The sequence below is a fragment of the Glycine soja genome, chromosome 12 (genome assembly GCF_004193775.1).
Source record: "Glycine soja cultivar W05 chromosome 12, ASM419377v2, whole genome shotgun sequence".
In the NCBI taxonomy this organism is placed as follows: Eukaryota; Viridiplantae; Streptophyta; class Magnoliopsida; order Fabales; family Fabaceae; genus Glycine; species Glycine soja.
The window spans coordinates 40,108,403-40,131,141 of record NC_041013.1 but is presented as its reverse complement, the minus strand read 5'-3'; the positions used below and the strand labels follow the sequence as shown (position 1 = coordinate 40,131,141).

At 30.4% G+C, this 22,739-nt stretch overlaps 3 protein-coding genes across 4 annotated transcripts; 2 read left to right on the top strand and 1 right to left on the bottom strand.

Moving 5' to 3' along the window:
• The first annotated feature begins 1,700 nt into the window (after positions 1–1,700).
• On the top strand, positions 1,701–5,891 carry LOC114380050 (peroxisome biogenesis protein 22-like). Its single transcript, XM_028338960.1, has 8 exons — positions 1,701–2,067; positions 2,704–2,940; positions 3,078–3,125; positions 3,844–3,900; positions 3,988–4,089; positions 4,603–4,668; positions 5,189–5,290; positions 5,424–5,891. Exons 1-8 carry the CDS (start codon positions 1,948–1,950, stop codon positions 5,526–5,528), a joined length of 837 nt encoding a protein of 278 aa, XP_028194761.1. The 5' UTR covers positions 1,701–1,947; the 3' UTR covers positions 5,529–5,891.
• Positions 5,892–7,303: 1,412 nt separating this feature from the next.
• Positions 7,304–13,976, top strand: LOC114380549 (histone-lysine N-methyltransferase ATXR2). Of its 2 annotated transcripts, none has more exons than XM_028339658.1 (15): positions 7,304–7,500; positions 7,579–7,654; positions 7,973–8,058; positions 8,139–8,473; positions 9,339–9,451; positions 9,558–9,589; positions 10,021–10,172; positions 10,827–10,914; positions 11,007–11,046; positions 11,169–11,223; positions 11,414–11,483; positions 11,571–11,640; positions 12,623–12,699; positions 13,247–13,303; positions 13,530–13,976. In XM_028339658.1, exons 1-15 carry the CDS (start codon positions 7,417–7,419, stop codon positions 13,638–13,640), a joined length of 1,446 nt encoding a protein of 481 aa, XP_028195459.1. In that variant the 5' UTR covers positions 7,304–7,416; the 3' UTR covers positions 13,641–13,976. The 2 variants fall into 2 exon arrangements, with proteins under 2 accessions (XP_028195459.1, XP_028195458.1); XM_028339657.1 differs by having other exon boundaries at positions 11,007–11,055; positions 13,530–13,962.
• A 6,020-nt stretch (positions 13,977–19,996) lies between these two features.
• On the bottom strand, positions 19,997–22,252 carry LOC114380019 (peroxidase 3-like). Its single transcript, XM_028338902.1, has 4 exons — positions 21,903–22,252; positions 21,623–21,811; positions 21,322–21,484; positions 19,997–20,729 (listed from the first exon to the last, which is right to left on the bottom strand). The coding sequence occupies exons 1-4, from the start codon at positions 22,110–22,112 to the stop codon at positions 20,311–20,313; spliced, it is 981 nt and encodes a 326-aa protein (XP_028194703.1). The 5' UTR covers positions 22,113–22,252; the 3' UTR covers positions 19,997–20,310.
• Positions 22,253–22,739: the final 487 nt, after the last annotated feature.

Here is a 22,739-nt window from a genome sequence, read left to right as displayed (position 1 = left end):
CGTATATTTAAATTATAACATACAATTTGAAAAGTGAAACTCTTGCTCTCTCAATTAGACATAGAGCTGACAATTTGAGTCTAACCTAATGAGGGGATTTTCTTCTTACACCTAGTGTTTTTTCCAATATATCTAGCAGTGAGAGGAAAAAATAAAAAGAATATCCTTTCATAAGTCTCATACGGATTGTCAATCTGTAAGTTCTATACAGATTGTCAATCCTTAGCTCCATATGGATTGTCAATCATATAGATTATAGTAATGACAATGTTGGAATTAAAGAAAAATGAATGGTGTATTAGAAAAATGTTGGGTGCAGGAAGAAAATCCCCCTACTAGGTCAATTATGTTCAAAAGTAATTAATTTTGTTATATATAACATTAAAATTTATAATGTATATTTAATACACATATAAGTTTATATAATTAATTTTGTAACAATTAATTTTGATCTAATATATATATATATATATATATATATATATAAGTTTTATTAAACTTATGATTTTTATTTAAACCTATGATTTTTATTTGAAATTTATATATGTAAAAAAATACATTATTAGATCAAAATTAATTGTTACAAAATTTATTATATAAATTTATATGTATATTAAATATACATTAAAAATTTTAGTGTTATATATAACGACATTAATTATTTTTTAACATAATTGGTCTATTAGATCAGTTGATCTGTAGCAATCCGTAAACCCATACGGATTATAAATCCGTAAGTCCCATATAGAGTGTTAATCCGTATAGATTATATGTAAGAATAATATTGAAATTAATGAAAACATGAACGGTGTATTGAAAAATGTTTGGTGCAAGAAGAAAATTTCCCTAATGAGTCAGCCCAAATATCCTGCAATTAAGGTTGAGTTGGGCTTTTAAAAATAAGGCCTAAAAAACTTTATTGGACTTGTTTGACCTGGTTTCATTAACCATTTTATTCTTTTAAAATCTTTTTGTTTTTTGTGATCCTTTATTTTTTTAAAACCTCTATATATCTCCTAGAATTTTATATATTAATCATTTTTTTTGTCTAATTTTAAGTAGGGTTCATTACCTGTTGGCCTTGAATTAGGCTAGATCGGGCCATTAAATTCATCTTATAATAGCTTAGTTTTGCATCAAAAGGAAAAAAATGAATTTTTATAATAAAAAAGATCAAACTTTTATTATATTATGAATTATGAGTTTTCATGTGCAGCATGTGCAGTAAAAACAATGTGTATCATGTCGAACCAATTAAAAGCAAAAATGCTATGTGAAGTAGGAGGTGTTTTTTTTTTTTTTCTACAAAGTAGGGGTGTTAAATATTAATATTTTTTCTATTTAATATAATATCATATATTACTGGAAATTTTTTACAAAAGCTTATATAAAAATAATTCATAATTCTGATAATTTTTTTTATATCAAAATAAAATCCTTTTTAACTTTTAAGACATTTCATTAAAAAAAAATTTAAGACTTGAATTTTTTCATTTTCGTTAAAAAAGACATGAATTTCATATACTGTCTCATAAATCACTTTAAATATACTTTTTAAAATTATTATTACAAAAATGAATCTGCATATCATATGTGATGAATTGCATTTAATGAGAACTTAAAACTCTAGTCCATGTTAATTAAATTCGTTTTTTAAGTACATTCCAAGAAATTCCACCATCTCCTAAAAAAGAAAAATTACACCACGAAATTTGGTAAATTGACCAAACCCAAAACATCGTAAGTTAAATTGCATTTTTAGAGCAAATCTGTAAGCTCTGACGGCAGCTTATAGAGGTCGTTGACGGCAAAGAGAGACACAAATGTATTCTGTTTGAGTTTGAAACATTGATTCGTTGTTTCCTCTGCAAAATTAAATCCTCATTGTGATTGTTGATGAACAATTGAAGTGTCTCTCCGATTTGAGGATTCCGGCGACAGCAAGCGATGACCACCGGCGGCGACGGTGACACCTCCAAACAAGAGCTCTTCCACCTTATCAAACGCTTCGGAGCTTGCGTCACTTTCAAGATCTCCAATCTGTTCTCTCTCTCTCTCCACGGCCTCGTATTTCTATTCTCTCTCCATAGCTTCCTTGCTTTAATCGCAATTTTACTCCTTTTTTTTTAATTTTTTTTTTTAATCGGCCCATCATTCGGTTGGATCTGATTTGATATTAAAATCTTATCTTTTTGCTGATTGTCGCTTGCCCAATTCGTAATTATCTGTTGCTGTTTCCTGTTTTTAATGTTTTCACTCTTTGTCTGAAGTTTCGATTTGAGTGCTTTCTTTGCCCCTTTATCGTTGAATGAATGGTTGTGATCCGGGATTGTGTAATTCTCAATTCTAACTCTGAAAGTTTATTTTTTGGTGATAACATTCGACTGGGTCTTTTTTTTTTTACCTAGTTAATTTGTCGTTGGGTGTGGGTAGAAAGGGTTAGTTTTTATGTTGTTAAAATGAAAAAAAAAACAGTTTCCTAGGATGCATCATGATAGGTTTCATTAAAATTGGTAGTTTGGGTGATTAAAAATGAAGCAAGGTACTATTGGGAAGGTAAAATTAGTGATTAGTGAGTAGTACCTGCTACCACGTATCTATTTTAGTGAAGTTGTATGGTATAAATGATCAAAGTATTGTTTTGTCCTTTGTTTTTGAGCATGTCTCTTTTGACGATCTTAGAAATGGTGTGCTTGGTATTAGGATATACGCTCTATCGGGGCAGTTGCTGGTCTTGCTGTTGCAATTGTTTTCACATGGAGGCTGTTGAGATCTCCTTCTGGGTCTCAACGGAGGCAACAAAAACGGCAAGGTCCTTCATCTAGTAATCTTGGAGTCACTACACATTCAAATGTGTCAGATGTTCCTTCGGATGCTTGTTCACCCTCAGATGATTCAAGGGCGCAAAATGTTGTTGATGAGTTCTTTCAGCCAGTGAAGGCAAAGTATTTTTTGATGCTTTGGAGTTCAAACAATGCATGGATGCTTTTGGATTAATGCAAGAAAAGTTAGGATGAGTTTGATAGCTTTGTCTGTGATTGACAATTCTAAGCTTGCTTTTTCTTTAACTTTTTCAGCCAACCTTGGGGCAGATAGTTAGGCAGAAGTTGAGTGAAGGAAGAAAGGTAATGGAATATATTCTTTCTAGTACTCTTGTGGAATAATGTTGTATGTTCCATGCAGTGTTGATATGGTCTTATAGAAATTAATCTCTTGTGATCATAAGAAATCTCTATCTTGGATGACCACCTTAGATCATAAAATACTGAAAGTTAAATTAATATGCCATAGCTTTATAGATTAGATTTGCATGACATTCACACATATTGGGCAATCACTTTTTAATGTTCTGAGTCTGAATGAAAATGATTTTGGAAGATTGATGTAAAACTGTTCTTATTTTTTATTTTTTTAAAATTTTATTGCTATCTATTCTTTGCATAAACTTAACACAGAGTGAATAATACGATGAAGTCTAGTGCTTTAGCCAGTGTTATTAAATTTGTGCCCCCTGTCAGTTCCTGAACCCCTTGATTGAGAATCAAATGACTGCAATTATTTTACGTGATTTGAATAAGGAGTTCTCATTCTCAATATGCACCCTCTATTGATGCAGAGGTGGACATCAAAATTACTTATAAAAAAACATGAATTGATAATAGAATGAGCAGTGCTACTTATCAACGGCCTTTCACGTTTTAATTTTAATTTTGAAGTTCGATGTTTGATGATACATGAGGAGCATTTATGTTACTAGTTTGTGTTTCTCGTCATTACATGCTGATCATGGCATGTGGATAATGTTCCTAACTGTTATGGCCAATGTGTGTATATATTATGTAGGTAACTTGTCGCCTTCTTGGAGTGATCCTTGAGGAAAGTAGTCCAGAGGAGCTGCAGGTGGTGAAATTGTCCTTTTTTTATACTTCTATTTTGTGACATCAATGCAGAGAAAGATATAACTGTGGCTCATTCTGTTTTTGGCAGAAACAAGCTACTGTGAGGTCCTCTGTGCTAGAAGTATTATTGGAAGTAACAAAATTTTGTGATTTATATCTCATGGAACGAGTTCTGGATGATGAAAGCGAGGTGTGTCATTCATTGTGTCTTATCTGATGAACTTGATGGAATTAATTAACAATACTTGTCATTTTTTGCTGAAAATCTTCCTACTTTGTCTAAATGTTCTTTACAATCAAAATGATTCTATAAAAATGAACAAAGTTATTGTATAGTTGCTTGAATCAAAAACTCACCCTAGCATGTGAAACTTTAATGGTCATCATTAGTTCTTTTTCAACACAATATTATTTATTGTAGTCTCTATCATCAATGGAAAAGGCTAAAGTGAATGAAGTTTACAAAGTTAGGGGCTAAAATGACTAATGCTTACAATTGCAGAAACTAAAGTGGCGGTTTAGGTTTACTCTTGTTTGCATCATGGTTATGCTAATTTGAACTTGTTGAGATAGTATATATTAAAGATGTTAGTATAAGGTGCACACTAAAATTTCTCCGAGGACTAATACCTCTCTTGCCACCTCGTTGTAGTATACCAGATTGCTGAAATGCTTACTCTTTATATATGGACTGTTTTTGCAGAAGAGAGTTCTTGTAGCATTGGAAGAAGCAGGGGTATTCACTTCAGGTCGTCTGGTCAAGGACAAGGTATGTGGATGTTCATAATTACACTTATTTTTCTTTGTAGAACTTAATTACCTCCTTGCTGTGGTATTGCTGGGCTTTTTGTCAGCCAAGTTTTTCTATATAAACAAGTATTTTCCGCTTTGCGTGAACACCCTTATGTGTGCAGTACATATGTTGATGGACAATATGGGAGTATTATCTATTTCATTTTTTATTCAAAATGTATCAACATTATCTATGATGCCAGGCTTCTTGTTCTGAGATGTTCTTAGGGACATCATTGCTAATTTAAGAATTCACCAAGAGAGAGAATCTTTAGGGGGCGTTTGGTTTGAGAAAACGTTTTCTATTTTCATTTTCAAATTTTTTGATTTAGAAAATATGTTTGGTTTGACTTTTATTTTCTGTTTTCAGAAAATGAAAATATGTTTAATTTAAGCATTTTCCATGAAAGTTTATGATTTCCTTTTATAAAATTTAAAACAAATTTTGAATAATAACCTTTTTGTACACTATTTTGATCTGTGCTACTTATGTGCAGGTTCTGTTCTGCAGCACAGAGAATGGACGGTCATCGTTTGTTCGGCAATTGGAACCTGATTGGCATATTGATTCAAATCCTGAAATTGTCACTCAGTTAGCTGTATGTTCTATATATTTTAGCTTCATCCATCAAATCAAATTCATGTTCTGATACAATAGCTATATTGTTAAGGCTATAAGATCACCAAGCTTTATTTTGTCTTCTAACGATTTAACAACGAATCATATTGCAGAGGTTTATCAAGTATCAACTTCATGTATCTCCTTATAAAACCGAAAGAACTGCTGCAAATGTGTTCAGTGCTCCATCTCTGGAACAGTTCTTTGGATCCATATGAAACTAAAACCACTACAAATCAGATGTTATTCATAAATGTCTCCAAGTTTGTTTCTATGTTCATCTCGATTTCCACATTCACCATAAGTTTTTTTCCAGTTTTACTAGATGTATGAGAACAAGGTTAGATTTTTCTTAAAGATTTAAGGTTCTCTCACTCTAGGTAGGTGAAAGACCATATGTGTATGTTGATGCTTTGAAGAAGTTTTACTATTTTCTTTTTTCTTCTTTGTTTTGAAATTTGTGCATTACATTGTATCCCATCCAGACATTTTAGACTGGCAAAGTGACAATTTTATTAGATATTTGATCAAGTTTCATTACGTTATACCATCATGAATAATATTAGTGACCATCTTCCAAATGTCAAGTGGCTATGAAAGAAGTTTATTGATTCTTGATTGTACACTTTTGAAACATTTTGGTGTATTTGAATCGCTGGTAACAAGAAATGAATAGCATGGCTCAAATAACACCTTAGGTTATTGATTACATTAAAATAAACTACACTGGCCAATGCAACTGCAATGTTTAATAGTCACCAACTAACCATCAAAGTTTGAGAACGAATATGTCAAGTAGGGGTATTCATATGAAGATATAAGAGCTTGGGGGAAAGTTTTCAAGAAAATCTGTATCCTTTTAATGAATTAACGTAATCATATTCTTAGTTACTTAAATAAAAAACTTATATGCATGTAAACAATTGCATGTAGTTAAGTTACCCAAATTCTTAACATTGGAACATGTCATAGATTCGTAAACAATTTTTCACAAAAAAAAACCTTTTATGCATGTAGTTAAGTTACCCAAAAACTTAACAAATTTACTTTAATGTATAAAGTAGAAGAGGGTTACATGACATAAAAAAAATCAATCGACAATTCGACAATAACTTGAGACAAGAAGTTATTAATTTCACTTTGGTAGAAAGTCAAGTGAAGAAAAGAGTTAAGTTTGAGGATGAAAATTATAATTTACCCACAAGCGAAAGAATGACTTTTTTTCATACACAAATCTTGTCTTGGGAAGCCAAAAAGTATCGTTTATAATGTTTCAGAATTTAAATCAAAGATGGTGATTGTGTTAAATTGTTATCAATAATTTAAAAAGTTAGAAGAAAAAAAATTTAATTTGGATTGGTTTGATAGTAATGTCAATAAGACCGAATTGAAAATAAAATTTTCTAACTTTTACTATTTATCCTTAAACAATTTAATTTGGTCTTTTTAATTCTTAACTCAACAATCATTTTCAAAGGCTGTTTCCGTTGTTATAATATTACGAGACTGTCATGAATTTACTGTAAAATGCAGGAATCAAATTTAAAACAATTGTAAAGTATAAAATATGAACAGAGAAATGCTAACTACTACCCTAAGGTATTGATTAAAATACTTAAAAGTATAAATATTTTTATTAAAAAATAAAAAATTATATTATTTATAATTTTTTATGTTTTTTTCTTTTTAATTTTTTGACTAATGTTCTAATGACACTCCATAGCAAGACCCATATGAAAATTACAATGTTGCTAGTTGCTACCCATAATATTCATTTTTAACCTAAAAAGACTGGTATCAAGACATTGAAAATGAACACACACCCGTAAGAATTAAATTAAAATATTTTTCAATAATAACGAAAATTAAAGAAAACACTAAGACTTTAAAAATCAGCATCATACTTTACCCAAATTTTTAGTTTAGGTCATTTAATTTATTAAAAAACACAAAGTTAAATTACATGGGATGGACGAAAACATTAGTAAGTTTATATGATTTCGTATGTTAATGTTGGTGCTGCTATTGAGCGCCGTCATTTGTTTGTGTTTGTGACCCTTTTGCGTTGCTGACATCAAACTCACGCTAACACTCTTCCAACCTTCAATGGACTCCATTTGCCCTATTGGGTTGCAGTGTGCCACTGAAATCTCTGCTCTTCTCTCTCCTCCCTCTCCTCTTCAAGTTCAGGTAATCTTTTCGTTCATATTATGTACCTTTCTCAACCCTTTTCATTTTACTCTGCTCTTGATTTTACTCACTCTTCAGAAATATTATCACGACCTTTTGACTGCAAGAGGGTGCAGTGGTATCAAAGTCAAACAGGATGGCAACTTTGGAAAAGGTTTTATTTATTTATTTTTAATAATTCTGTCATTTTGTTTATGTTCTGCAAGCCAATGATTCAAGGTGCTGCATGTTTTTCTATTATTTCTGCATTAAAGCTTTAAATTTATATATGCTTCTTTCAAAATTGTTTTAAGAGTTTAATTTTTATACTCTAATTGTCAACTAACTAACTTTGGTATGACTTTCAAGAAAGTTATTGTAAAAGTCCTCTGTTACTCTTATTGTAGATTGAATGAGAATGTAAAAATCCTCTATTAATCTTGTTTTAATATGTATTATAGTATGTATTTTTTCTGCAATTGGAGAACTGCAGGTTTATATGCAGACATGGACTTCAAAGAGGGGGAACTGGTTCTGAAGGACCCCATGCTTGTAGGAGCTCAACATCCCCTCAACAAGGTTTGTTTTTAGTTTTTGTTCTTGTGTAGCCATATTAAAGCTTTTTGCTCCTTTCTCTTATATTCTACCTTGTTTCGCAGATTGATTGTTTGGTGTGTAGCTTCTGCTTTTGTTTTATTGGTTCCATAGAACTTCAAATTGGAAGGAGGCTTTACATGCAACAACTAAGGGCCAATGAGAGTCATGGTTGTGAAGTGGGAAGCTCTTCAAAACACTGTCATGAAATGGATTCTTCTGATGAAGAGGAGAGCACACAACAATGTACTTCTGGTAGTTCCAAAACTAAAGTTCCTCTCCCTGAAGGTATTGTGGAATCGTTAATGAACGGCCAATTGGTGTTGCCTTTCTCCGAGAAGTTTTCCTTGCCGCCAGCTGTTCCATGCCCTGGTGGATGTGGAGAAGCTTACTATTGCAGGTAAGGCTATGATTGCCTGAAGAAAAAACAGAGTATATATAATGTTTTTATTTTGCCAATGTTTCCTGCCTAGGAACAGGAATAAATTATTACGTTGTTGAAAATTGGTCAGAAATAAATGCTGATGGGGATCCAAAGTTCCAAACTCGAATATTGATTTCTTGATTCTTGCCATTTAACTATATAGAAGAGTAAAACTACTGATTTTAAGTCGATAGTTTGACACATTGCAACTTTACACTGACCACTTACCAGTAAACCTCCTCTATATAGTCTAAAAGAAGAATATAAGAAGAAAGCTACTCACACCATTGATTTTTGTACATGTATTTGGGATTGTGTTAAACTGAAGAGTAAGCACACTGAATTATGTACTTATCACTTGATATAATCTGGTTTTTAGGCCAGAATTACAGTACAAGACATAGACAACACTGGGTTTCCCACTAACAAGGAGTCTCTTTCTGTATTCAGCAATTAGTAAAACTAGTAACTACCCAACGAATAACCACAATCACAGATCACACCCTAACTGGCACACCATCTATAAGTGCCTAAATAACTGCATAAAGACATAAATAATACCCAAAAATAATAACTCAGTTCTATAACTACCTAATGACAAATACTGCACAGACACTAACAATTCTGGCCTACTGAGTCTCAGTCAGCTTTTTATCCCTTCTCACATACACTTTCCAAGGTCTATTAGATTGAAAAAAAGAAAAAGATAAAACCTAGTCCTTAACTGTAGCTTCATGTGGTTACTGGGATAATGGATATCTGTTCTTGCACTGCTGCACATCATTCTTTTGCGTTCAAAGTATGATGTAATCTCTTCTGATGGCGTAGTCAATACCTGTAGCATGTCATGTGCAGAGGCTGATTGGGGATCCTCCCATTCTTTACTCTGTACTGGTGAGAGTTCTGATTCAGCTCGTAGAGAGGCACTTCTTAAATTCATCAAACATGCTAATGGTAAGACTCCTTCCTTATGAGCTTGAATAATTTTTAACAATCCAAATTTGTTTTGAACCCTTTTGTTTCATTTCTTGCTTATTCATCTTTTTCTTTTTTCCCCCAGAAACAAATGATATATTCCTCCTTGCTGCAAAGGTTAGGTTTAATTTTTCTGAGTTTGATGTCTATCAAATGCTGCTTGTAGAATGCACATGCATGTGTATACTTTTTATGCATGTATATCTGATAATATCACCTGGTATTGCTATCATTGGAGTTCAATAGAGATAACTGTGTAGTAAATGCCGACACATGAAGCAAATCAATTAGAATAAAAAACTGGTGAATATTTTGCTTTCATAACATAAGAGATTGCTTCTTCCTTAAAACCTTATGGTCCTTTTATCTAATTATTTTACATATTGCTTTTTGTTCTGTCTAAGCTAGCCTTTAATTTGGCATTAGACATAGACATGTGTGTATTAATAGATGCTCAGCTTATTAAATAAGTTATTTTCGTTAGTCTTGCATAAATCATCTCTACTAGATTTATCTAACATTGGAAGCCTGGTTGAATTTGTGACTAGGCCATTTCTTCTACCATGCTAATGTACCGCAAATTAAAAGCAGTCAGTCTTGAAGAGCAAATGAAACACAATACATCCTGTGTTTCGAACCACTGTAACTTATCTATTCTTTTGGAAGCTTGGAAGCCTATATCAATGGGACACAAGAGAAGGTAGTTAGTTACTAACTTTACCTGTCAACATGAGACCTTAATACATAGAGCTAATGCTTTCCTAATGTGTGATGAAACTTTTGAGGAAAAGTATTTGATAAATATGCATGATTCCAAGAATACACTGCACCATGGTTTCAAGTAATTTAGGTTTTTAAAATATTTGTGATATATATGTTACAACACATTCTTGTGTTGCAGGGTTGTTGAAATTGTGTACTTTTCATTGGGTCTGAGAAAATCCTAGATATATGATTTGCTCTTATTGTTTTTTTTTTGTCTGTTCTCTTGTTAAATTATCCACTTGATCAAACTGTTTAGAGAGTGAAAGATGTCCTTTTTGAAAAGACTTCTAACTGAAAAAAGCAGCATTTAGTTTTTCTTTTTTGTAAAAATATTAAACTTTGTTTTACTATCATTGTTTCATGCAATTATATTTCTCATTCCATCAAGATACTTTGTAAAACTGATCTAATAAAGTATCAACTTCATTTTTTAAATTTGAAAAGAATAATTTAATCTGGTTTTATTATCATTCAAATATGCTACTTTGGGAAAGGGAATACCATGATCTTCTTGTTCCTTTTGATGTTGTACATTGTAGTATGGTTTTATTTGAACTATGTAAGACAAGTCACTTCAAAGTATTTGTAGGTGGTGGGACTGTATTGCTTTGCCAGATGATGTTGATTCTTCTGATGAAGCTTCATTCAGGCTGCAAATAAAAATGTTGGCATTTGAGGTGAGATTCTTCAGAATGCATAGTAGAAAATGTTATATTAACTGTTTTAATATGGTATTCCTAATTTTATGCTTTTTGATTTGATGTTTCAGTCTCTCCAACTTCTTAAGACAGCCATATTTGACAAAGAATGTGAGCCATGTATCCTTACAGATGTTGATTTTGTGATGTATTCATTATGTGGATTCCCAGTGACACTGTCATAATTTTCTCTGAAACTTTAGCTCTAAATCCTTATCCTTGACGCTTTCCAGTATTCTCCCTTGAAATCTATGGAAATATCATCGGCATGTTTGAGCTGAATAATCTGTAAGAGCTTACTGTATGGAGTTTTGTTTTTGTTCTATTCTTCCAAGCCATATGTTATATCTTGTGTGCTCTTATTAAAACAATGCTTTAGAATATAGGTATAGCCATTGAAGTAAACTGAGCACTAGAATTATAATTTAAATTTTAGATCATACTGATATATATATTAATCATGAGTTTATATTGCCAGTGATTTGGTTGTAGCTTCTCCTGTGGAGGATTACTTTTTATATATTGATGATCTGACATATCCTAATAAGGTTAGACTTTGGTTCACCTTGCTTTACTACATTATCTAAAAAAGAATAGGTTGTTTTTACTTTTTTTTTTTCTGACATAAATGGCAGGAAGAAGCTGAGAAAATTACGCAACCGGTTCTGGATGCTCTTGGTGAAGAGTATTCTATTTATTGCGAAGGTACTGATTTTTATTAAAATACTTCCAATAAAGAAGATCTATAAGAGGAAGAATAGATTGGAAGCAAGGAGGCAATAGACATTATTAAATGTAATAGAATAGTAACTGTAGTTAGTAGGTAACTAACCAAAGGGGGATGGTATTATAAAAAGGGAGGGGAACCAAAAGATGAGGATAGCTTGTATTTTGGGAATAAGATTTTGGTTGTTAGGGGAGATCAGCGTCTCTCAAATACCCTTGTTTGAAAGTAACCTTTGTATCATCTCCTACCTCTCAAATCTCAATCACATTGATCAGAATGTAGCCCCTGAATAATATAGTGCAATTTCATTTCTGTTCTATTATTTTCCTTCTATCTCTGGACCTATATCATTTTACTCAGTGCATTTTGTATGGTGGCATCTGCAGACAAGTCCTTGTCTTCTCTCCATGATGTAAAATTTGTACTTCAACTTGGGGTTCTCTCTTCATCTTTAATTTCTTAATGTTGAGCTGTCTTATCATTGCTGAAGTTCATTCTGTGTCTTTGTTATCTTAAAGCAAGGCGATCTTCAAGTTAAATGGCCTCATAGGTTTTGTTTGATGAGGGGTTAGCAGTTAGCCTTTTATAGACTAATTAAGTAATTATATCATTTGGTTTTGGATGAGAGAGCCTTCATCTGTTCTTCAACCTTTGACAGCTAAAATTTCTGCCTTCCCCAACCCTCCCAAAACAGAAATTGAATGAACAGGAAATTATGCTTCTGTTACTAGAATTTATTTAGTTTTACTTGCAGATGTAATGTATCTTGATGAAGTTTTATTTGTGATTGCTATATTTCATTATCTATCTGACTCTCCAAACTAAGCATAATAGTGTTTACCTTACTGATTGTATGAACCATGCAGTTTCATTTGTCTAATAACTTATATATCCCCATTCTTGTCAATCATTGTTTTTAAACGTTGAGATATAAATCAATTCAGTTGAATTTTATTTTAGGAACTGCATTTTTTCCTTTGCAAAGCTGCTTGAACCATTCCTGTTGTCCTAATGCCAAGGCTTTCAAAAGAGAGGAGGTATGTGGGGCAAAACTATATTTTATCTACTATTTGATATGACTTCATTTGATGCTACAAAGATTACTATGATTAGAATATTTTCTTTGGACTTGTATATTATTATCCATGTTTCTGTTTTAACATGAAAAAGAAAATGAGAATTCCTTTTATCCATGTGGCCTTTTCACATTAGCCAACAATATGGTTAGAACACTCCTTATAAGACTTGGACAATTCTCCTTCCTAGTTAGCTTTTGAGAGTAAGATTGGTCTGGTCTGTTTCTAATATTAATCCTATAATAACAATAACTTAACAACTTAGGTTCAGAATATAGTATCAGTTGCTTATTTGGTGTTCACGTCATTATTAGTTCACACTTATTTGTCTTCATTAGATTCAACATGTTTTGTAGTACTTCTTAATTTTTTCTAGATTCTGTTCATGTTGCTACCATTTGGTTCCAACCATGAAAAACACACAGGGCATTTTTTCTTACCTCTGCTGTAATTCTGTATGTAACATTAAATCAAAAATATCTTTAAAACCTTCCATATTTTGATGCAGGATAAAGATGGTCAAGCAACAATAATTGCACAGAGGTCCATTTGTAAAGGAGAAGAGGTTGGTTTATACTTGTCTACTTGATACCAATATCTAATAGGCCAATAACTTTTAACTAAATGATTTTACTTAGATTTTGGTTTTTGATACTGTCCAATGATTGATGATGTTTATGACACCAAGCTTGAAAAAGAGACAGCATATGTGGAATTTTACCACATTAAATTTATAATGTTTTCCGATACATTGCCATGTTCAACTAATTAACATATGGAAGGACTTTCAGATAACCATATCATATGTTGATGAGGACCTTACATTTGAAGAGCGACAAGCATCCCTTGCAGATTATGGTTTCAGATGCAGGTGTTCAAAGTGCATTGAAGAAGAGCCATAATGTTATAACTAGTAAACATTCATGCAGAATCCAAGTGTTTTAGAAGACAATGAGGCTTTCTTAACTGTGATTGAGTTGATATGCTAAGAAAAGAGGAGGAATGGAATTGAAAGGGAACAATTATTAGGGGATTTTGTTACTATTTAGAAATTTATGTCCTTTCAAATAGGTCCACAATTGCCTGCATGACACATTTGTTACTCCAGTTCTTTCATTTTATATTATATATATATAGAAACAATTGTAATGTGGCAGCAGAAAAATAGATACTTGTTCAAATTTTTTAAATAGATCATGTTGTCTCGACACAAGGTTAAACAATGATTTCGTTTTTTACTGGCTTCTCTTGCATTAAACTCACTATCAAGGACCAAAGGAATAAAACCATGGTTTATATACACAAAATTTATATGGCTGATTAGCTTTGAAAATCTACTTCACGTTACTTAAACTCACTATCTATATTTCTAAAACTTGCCGTTAATTAGTGCAATGGTTATTTCAGTTTCAAAAATATAAAACTAAATTAACAATCCATTCAATGTATACTCTATTTCTGTGGTCTATAATTATATAAAAAAAAAAAGATGGCTGAGCAGCTTGTCAAGGGTCTATGGCTTGACCTATTTAAGGCTCAACTTCACTTATTTACTATAAAGGTCAAGTCCAAATTTTTTAAAAAACTTTTTTAGATAAAAAGGCCAAAGTCAAACTATAAAAAAGTTTGTTAAGCTTGACAAGCTGACTTGTTTAAGTAATAATAATAATAATAACTATTATCTATACCATTTTTATGATATTATGAACGACATGATGAAGTGACATAAAATGCTTAGAGAGTTCACTTGCATGTGAAAAATCTTCAAAAAAAAAAAAAGATTCAAGTTAGAAGGATAATGTAACCAGATTAATACTTTCAAAGAAAAGAATATTTTGTAAAGACATTTTCACACAATTTAAATATTTTTATTTGGCTATATTAGTATAAATAATCTCTAATCCATATATTTTTTAATATTATGCTCTCTTTTTTTCATTTTCTTTTGATATATTTTGTGTTTAAATAACTTAGAATGATTTTGTTTATCAATTATTTTTGGATTTGTACATTACTTATACGAAAATTTATAAGTTTCTTTTTTTAGTTTGTATTTTACTAGGTTTTAAAACAATTAATTGGTTAAAGACGTCTTTAAGCAAGTTTTTAAATAGGCTCGTAGGCCAAGCCAGACTTATGTAAGCCGAGCCGAGCCCTTAAAAAAAGTCTATAACAGGTAATGAGTCAAACTCAAGCTTTACGTATCCAACTCAAGTCGAGTTCAAGCCTAGTAGAGTTTGGCTTGACTTGGCTCATTTTCACCCTAGATCTAAGTCAACTAAATATTTTTCCCCTAGAAGATGAAAAAACTAACTACTATAAACTTGATTTTTTGACCCGATAGAGAAGAAGAGAAAAGAGGAAAAAGGAATACTAAAAAGAATAAGGTGACATGCGCGGAGTGTTTACTATTTTAAAACAGAAAATATGAATAAAAATATTTTTGTTTAAAGTTTTGAAAATATTTTCTCTAAATATATTAAAAAATAACCTAAAACTAAAAATAAAGAATCAATATTTTCATTTTTTTTTAGTGAAAACACGATGCTGCCTTATCTTAGAATACCTTTTCTTGATATAAATTTTCTAAATCTTAAAAATTTAAAAATAAAATTATTTTTAAAAAATAAAAAAATAAAAACAGAAAAATAAACGCTCAAACGCCACCTTAAAAGTGTGGTAAAAGTGGCTTCTTTTTAATCTTTTACCAAAACTATCCTTCGTATTCTCGTGTTGCTCGAGGGTTTTGCTTCTCTTCTCGGTATCGGTGCCGTGGCTTCTGCTGGTCTTCTTCTACTCAGTCACTACGTAAACTCAAAACTTCAGATCTGCTACTGAAAATATTGACATTCTTCTTAGGTTAAGCTGAGATTGCATGTTGTTCAGATGAGGAATGAACTTGTACTTTGTTTATAGCTTCCAAATGTGACCCCCTTTTCTCCGATTCGTGGTCTCTCTATGGGTAAAACTGTGTCGTGAAGAGGTTAGCATGCGCAAAGTCTTCACGAGTATCTCTTTGTCACTGCACGTGCACATGTTGTGCTTTTTTATTTTTTATTTTATTTTTTATCACTAATGTTTGTAGATTAGTTTTGTTAGAAATCTTAGTTCGAAATTTCAAACACCTAAAGGTGACTTCTCTCCCTTCCCTTCTTCCCCGTGCACATGTTGTGCTTATTCTAGGGTTTTTTCTTTTTATAAGCAGAGTTTTATTGATAAGACTCAAGTTGAGAACAAGATGTACGATCCAACACAAAGTAGGGATTTGGTTTGAAAACTTTTAATAAAAAATAAAAAGTTAAAAATTTAATTCAATCTCAATGTAGTATTGTTGATGATTTTGTTACTATCGGTAAAAGGATATAGAAATGAGTTTAAGTGGTAAAAAAATGTCAGAAAATCACCTTTACATGATTAAAATTACTAAGTCAGGCTAGCTGACCTCTTTCATTTATTAAGTGGATGTTCATATTTCTTTTTCCTTCGTGTTTATAGCAACTTAACTTTAACTTGAATTCCACACCAGTGGTGGATGACTTACTAATTAGTGCCAATATATTAGTGAAAGCAACATTGCCAAGTGTACCTTATGTTAATTTGTTTACAGTTGTAAAAAATGAATAGTTTTTAACTTGAGTTATTCCTGTTTTAAATTTTGAAATGTGCTTGCTTGATTCTCTTTGTATAAGGATTATTATTATTTTTTTATATAAATTTTGGAAAGGTGAACAGTAGTTAGTATAATGTTGGTTGATGTCAGAACAATATAGAGGCAGTGTAGTTATTTATGTAAAATAAGGTATGTATAAAAACAAAAAACAAAGAAAGATACATCAATACCCTGAAAAAGGTCGACTATCCCTAGTAGCCTTTTGAAACTCAATGATTAAAATTACTATTATAATTGGTAGATAAATTATAAATATAAACGTAGTTAAAATAGAATGTAGCCTTATATAAAAAGATGAAAAAAACCAAGGGTTAAATATATTTTAAAGTGCATGTAATTTAACATTTTTTTAAATTTTTTGTCCTTATAAAATTATTTTTTATTTTTAGTTTTTGCAAATATTATTACAATAAATCAACCTAAAAAAAGATGAAAATAAAACCAAGAATTAAATATATTTTTTGTATTTATAAAATTATTATATGCGGGTACACTACTTTCTTACATAAAATAATTATGTAAGAAAGCAGTGTGTCCGCATAAAATATATAACAATGATAAAGTATTTATATATGACAATGTCCAAACCCTAACCATTAAATAATTTCTTAATTTATTAAAAAAATCACTTAATAATATAGTTGTAAAGACAGATTACAAAGATTCTAAAAAAATACAAATTATAAAGATGATATATAATATACACTATCCATTTGTACACCAAAAGCTGATATTCCCGTTAGTGAGAGAGTGAGTAAAAGTGAAAGAAAAGGTTCCCCCCAAAAAAAAAAACAGTGGAAAAAAATAAAAGAATTTTTTAAATTTGTATAGTTGTTTTTATTTATTAAGGGAATAATCGTCTTGCAAAAAGAGCGATCAAGAAGTGATTACCACTATCAGATATTTTCTTTATCTATTGTTATAGATTTTAACTATTGAGTGATAAATCTATTTAGTTATTGAATTTTAATTTAGGAACTACATATTTTTCCTTTGCAAAGCTGCTTGAACCATTCCTGTTGTCCTAATGCCAAGGCTTTCAAAAGAGATGGGGTATGTGGGGGTAAAACTAACTTCATTTTATCTACTATGAATTTGGTTTGAGTTTATTACTTAATTACTTGACTTCATTTGATGCCAAAGATTATTATTAGAGTAATTTCTTTGGTCTTGTATATTTATTATTCATGTTTCTGTTTTAGCATGAAAATGAAAATGATAATTCCTTTTATCCATGTGGCTTCCAATGCCATGTGTGTTTACAAGATCTCCTAGCCCTTCGATGGGTTGAAGTTCTCCTTTTGTGCTTGCTTAGATGGTTGAACATGAGGCTTTTTCATACCACTGTAAATAGCTTAGATAATGTTGTTAAGATGTCTCTCATTAGGTGCAGAATATTAATATTACAGTAACAATTACTTAACATCGTAGGTGCAAAATATAGTTCAAGCTACTCATTTGGTGTTTGCGTTGTTATTAATTTCACATTTATTTGTCGTTATTGGATTCAACATCTTTTGTTGTACTTCTCTGTTATGTAGCTTGTCTACATTCTGTTTTCGTTGCTACTTTCCAACCTTGAAAATCATACAGAGCATTGTTTCTTAGCGCTGTTGTCGTTACTATTTTGCATTCAGGATAATAAAGATGGACAAGCAACAATAATTGCAAAAGAAGTCCATTTGTAAAGGAGAAGAGGTTGGTTTATAATTGATAGTTGATACCAATATCTAATAGGCTAATAACTTTTAAATTATAGATCTAATCCAATAAACCTTAGATTGATTGGTTTTTGATTTTTTTTTTCCACGATTTATATTGAATTGATTTGGTAACCTTGCAACAAACCAGGAAATAACTCTAATGCAGAAGCCGTCTTCGTTTCTCTCCAAAGTTACTTTGTCATACACCAATTTTATTTTTTTTTCCAGTATGCATAGGTTATATCGAGGATTTATTGTGTTGTCTTATAAATATTACTTTATATGTATCATTAGTAAAGATTTATTAGTTTTTTCAAATTATAAAAATTTGTAACTTAAAATAAAATATTTAATATTTAATTTTATGTATATTTATTTTCATTATAAAATTTATTTTAATATAAATTCATAAATTATAATATATAAAAATTTATTATTTTTTATTATAATTTGAAAAAATTACATAAAATAATATATAGATTATTTAAAAAATATTTATGTAATTTATACAAATTAAGTAAATATAAAATAATATTTAAATAATCTAAAAATTACAAATTAAAAATTTATTACTTTTCATAATCAAATAATTTTTATAAATTACATAATATAATTTATATATTGGTATTAAAAGATTATTTCATAAATAAATTTTTATAGTTAAAACAAACATATAACATGTAAATTTCCTAAAAAATAAATATTAATTTTTTAATTTATATAATTAGAATAAAAAGAATTTAATTATTAAAATAAATTTACCCAATTTGTATAATTTACATATTAATTGATGTAAATAATTTATAAAGTTTAATTATTAATTAGTAAAATAAAAATATGTAAATTACTCAAAATAAAAACATATAAAATGATATAAAATAAAATTATAAATATTTATATATTAAATATTTTTAACATAAAATTTTTTATAATTCAAAAAAGATTAATAACTCTTGAATAATGATACATAAAAAATAATATTTATAAAATTAACTTAAAACAAGTGTTTTACTGATTTATTTTCTTATCTTTGAATAAAATGTCATATAAAGGGACTAGAATTTAGACAAAAAAAAAAAAGGCAAATGATTGTGTGAGAGGAAAAATATGCTAAAAGATTATCTTATTCTTAAGAGTGAAAGCTCAAATTTGTAATATAAAAGTATATTATCAAGTATCTTATGCATTTCACAAAACATTTTAATTTAAATAAAGTTTAAAATTATCCATCAATAGAAAATTATGCATAATTAACTCAAATAAAAAATGAAAAAAAAATACTTAGATTTAGGAAGCAAAAATATTTTTCTATAAGATAAATTGAAATTTGGGCCAAATAGAAAATTTTAATATAAAAACTTAAAGGTAATTCAAACTATGATCTCGATGTAAACACAAAAATTAAAACAGATAATAATATGATATTTTAAAAAATATAAATGTAAATATTAAATAATGATAAAGTCATATAATATAAAAAAATATAATAAAAATGTACCCACATTTAAAAATAGAAATTTAAATTTATAACATAAGATTTAATTTTATTAATATAAAAGTAGTATTCATGCATCCTTTTCCTATATCTTAAATTTTATACTTGACCTACATCTAGTCACATTAGAATTAGTTAATGCTTTAATTATTGTTCAATTAAGCAGTCTTTTTTCTTAGAAGAAAAAAACATAATAGTACATTCACCAAATATCAATGTTGTTGATCGATAATCAACTAATCAATAACCAAGTAAAATTTCTATTTGGATTGGGTTGCTTTTGCCTTGGATACTTCATTATTCTCTGTTTGTATAGTTTAAATAGTTTAAAATACATAAATAAATAAGCATTCAGCTTCAATTAAACAAAAAAATGCATTGAATTGAGAATAACAATGAAAAAGTACATCAATACAAAAAAAATAAAAATAAAAGACTAAACATACATCAACTCTGTTGTGGGTAGCACAAGAAATTCTGCTTCTTATTGCAAGAGCATGATCTACCAACGAAGTTGAAAATAAGAATTACAATGGATCCCACTTATTCCAACACACATACTACAACCATACCATATGGGATCACTCATATGCAGCCAGACACCACATGGCATAGCATAACTATTCAAAAAACATGGCATCGCATAAATAACCAAACCCAAAAAATAAATGATACAAGATTCATCCATGAACAAGACAAGATTCTTAGCTATTAACAAATGCACAATGCTTTCTGATCTCTCCCTCTGTCCCTGTCTTCACCTTAATTCTTCCCATTTTCTCTATGGAGGTTGCAAACTCAGCAAAGAATTTTTCAACTGACCCTTCAAGCAATTCAATGATTTGAGCCTTTGTAACTGAATTAGTCAACAATGCAGCATCTGACTCAAATAGACCCCTTCTCTTAATAACGTGACTATAGTAGCTAAGATCAAATGTCTTGCGACTTCCAGGGTCCATCTCAATTTTGGTGGTGTTCAACTTATTGAGGTCCTTGCACTTGAAGGTTTTCAGATTTGCAGCATATTCACTGTCTAATGATGGGTCTTGATCACCCTTGCCAGTGAAATTGAACAAGCGGTTTGACAATGATGAGCAATGAGCGATACCAATTGTGTGAGCACCTGAAACAATTTGAACTCTTGGTGATTACAAGCACAAGAACAAGACACAAAATTCAAATACTAACAACGTTCTAACCTTAAAAGCAAATAGGCAAGCATGAATGATAGGAACAAGACACTTATTTTTATCTTTATCTAAACAGCATTCTAAAGTTTTGAAAGATAATTAACAAATTCCTTAAAAACAAAATTATCCACTTCAAACTCTAAATATTTAGGTATATTTTCAATCAAGCTTAAATATGTTTTTAGTTATTTCGATAAATTTGTTTTTTTCCTCCAAATATAAAATTAATCTTTTGTCCATATAACTTGAAAAAAAAGAGTGTTTTAGTCCCTCTGCTCAAAATGCAAAATCAAAATGAATTTGTTTTTTTCCTCCAAATATAAAATTAATCTTTTGTCATGTAAACAACTTATAATTTGTTAGCTGCATAAGCCAAGTCTCTAAGAACATTTACGTTGAGCCACTAAAAAAGACATTCTTCAAATTATATGGAATAAAAAGATCAATTTGAAATTAGGAAGACCAAAATTAAACTTATTTTAAATTTGAGAGATTAAAAACATATTTAAGCCTTTCAAATAATACCAGAGAGCAGGACCAAGTCCTTCAAATCAAGTCCTTGGTTGGCAAAGAGTGTCTGTAGCGTAGTGATGTTGTCAAATGGAGCAGGAATGTTATTTCTGGCTTCCACCAAGTTAGAGATGACCCCATCCCTTCGACCTGTTGGAACTTTCCAATAGGGTCCACCCTGAAAATCAGTCAGTAATGGCACAAACCCGCAAATGGGTTATTCTTGTTCTCAAAAAGAAAGTATAAAGATAATAAAGGTGAAGCAGAAGTTGTACTTATACTCTTAAGATTTTCTTGATAGAAATTGAGCACTTACTGTGGCTACAATTGAATCTCTGGAAGCCAAGGTGAGGATATCAGCACAAGAGACCACACCAGGGCATTCAGCCTCAACAAGGCTCTTTATTCTGTCAATGAAGTCAAAGCCTCTAACTGTGAGATTTGGAGGAGCATTCTTTTCAGCCTGATTGGTTGTTGAGTTCAGAAGCACCGATCCATCACATCCCTGAAATGCTTCATGTTAGTTAGCTCCTTAATCTAACATAGTATACTTGTTAAGTAAAAATGAAAGGTAAGTATAGGCTTGAACCACATACCCTTACAAAACAGTCATGGAAGTGCATTCTTATCAATGCAGCTGCTAGTGATGGAGCATTGTGGATATGTTCATGAACAAATTTCAAAATGATTTGCTCAGCTTTTGGGCAACTCTTGGCATAAAAACCAAGCTGAAGTTGAGCATGAGATGATGCAATCAATGCCAAGAGGCAAAGACTCAAAAACCTGAAGTTGCTTCCCATTTTCATGTAGCTGGCACAAATCCTAGAAGCTTGAGTGACTATATATATTACAAATAATAAGCACTCAGATGCTTCTTGAAAGAGGCAATTTCATTTCTCTTTGCTGTTTCCACTATAGTGGTCATATATAGTCCTGAAGTTGAGCTACAAGACACATGACAAATCATAGAGATGGTCCATGCAGCTAACTAACATGTGCGATAAGGTGATGCTACATGCTACTTTATCATCCATTTGCATGCAATAATTGTATCTAACTCTCTAATAAAAAAATGATTAGTTGACTGCTGTGCACTTAAATAGGACAAATTAATATAGCGAGTTCCAAATAGTTGAATTTCTGAAAGCTTCAGTACACGTCACTAGATTTTAGTCAGTAATTTACTAGATACTATACTGGATGTTGATATACGTTCTTCAAAGCATGGGATGCTATACAAAATCTACCTCTTTGGACCATATTTGTATAGATTTAATCTGCTTGTATTGGTACTAGTACCATTTTAAACAAGAGTTTAATTTACATAAAATATTTTTACGTGAACATGTAGTAGAAATATTTACCTTGTGTATTAATATTTTATGGTAACAATGTATATAAATTAAATACTTTAAACAATGTGGCGGCTTAAC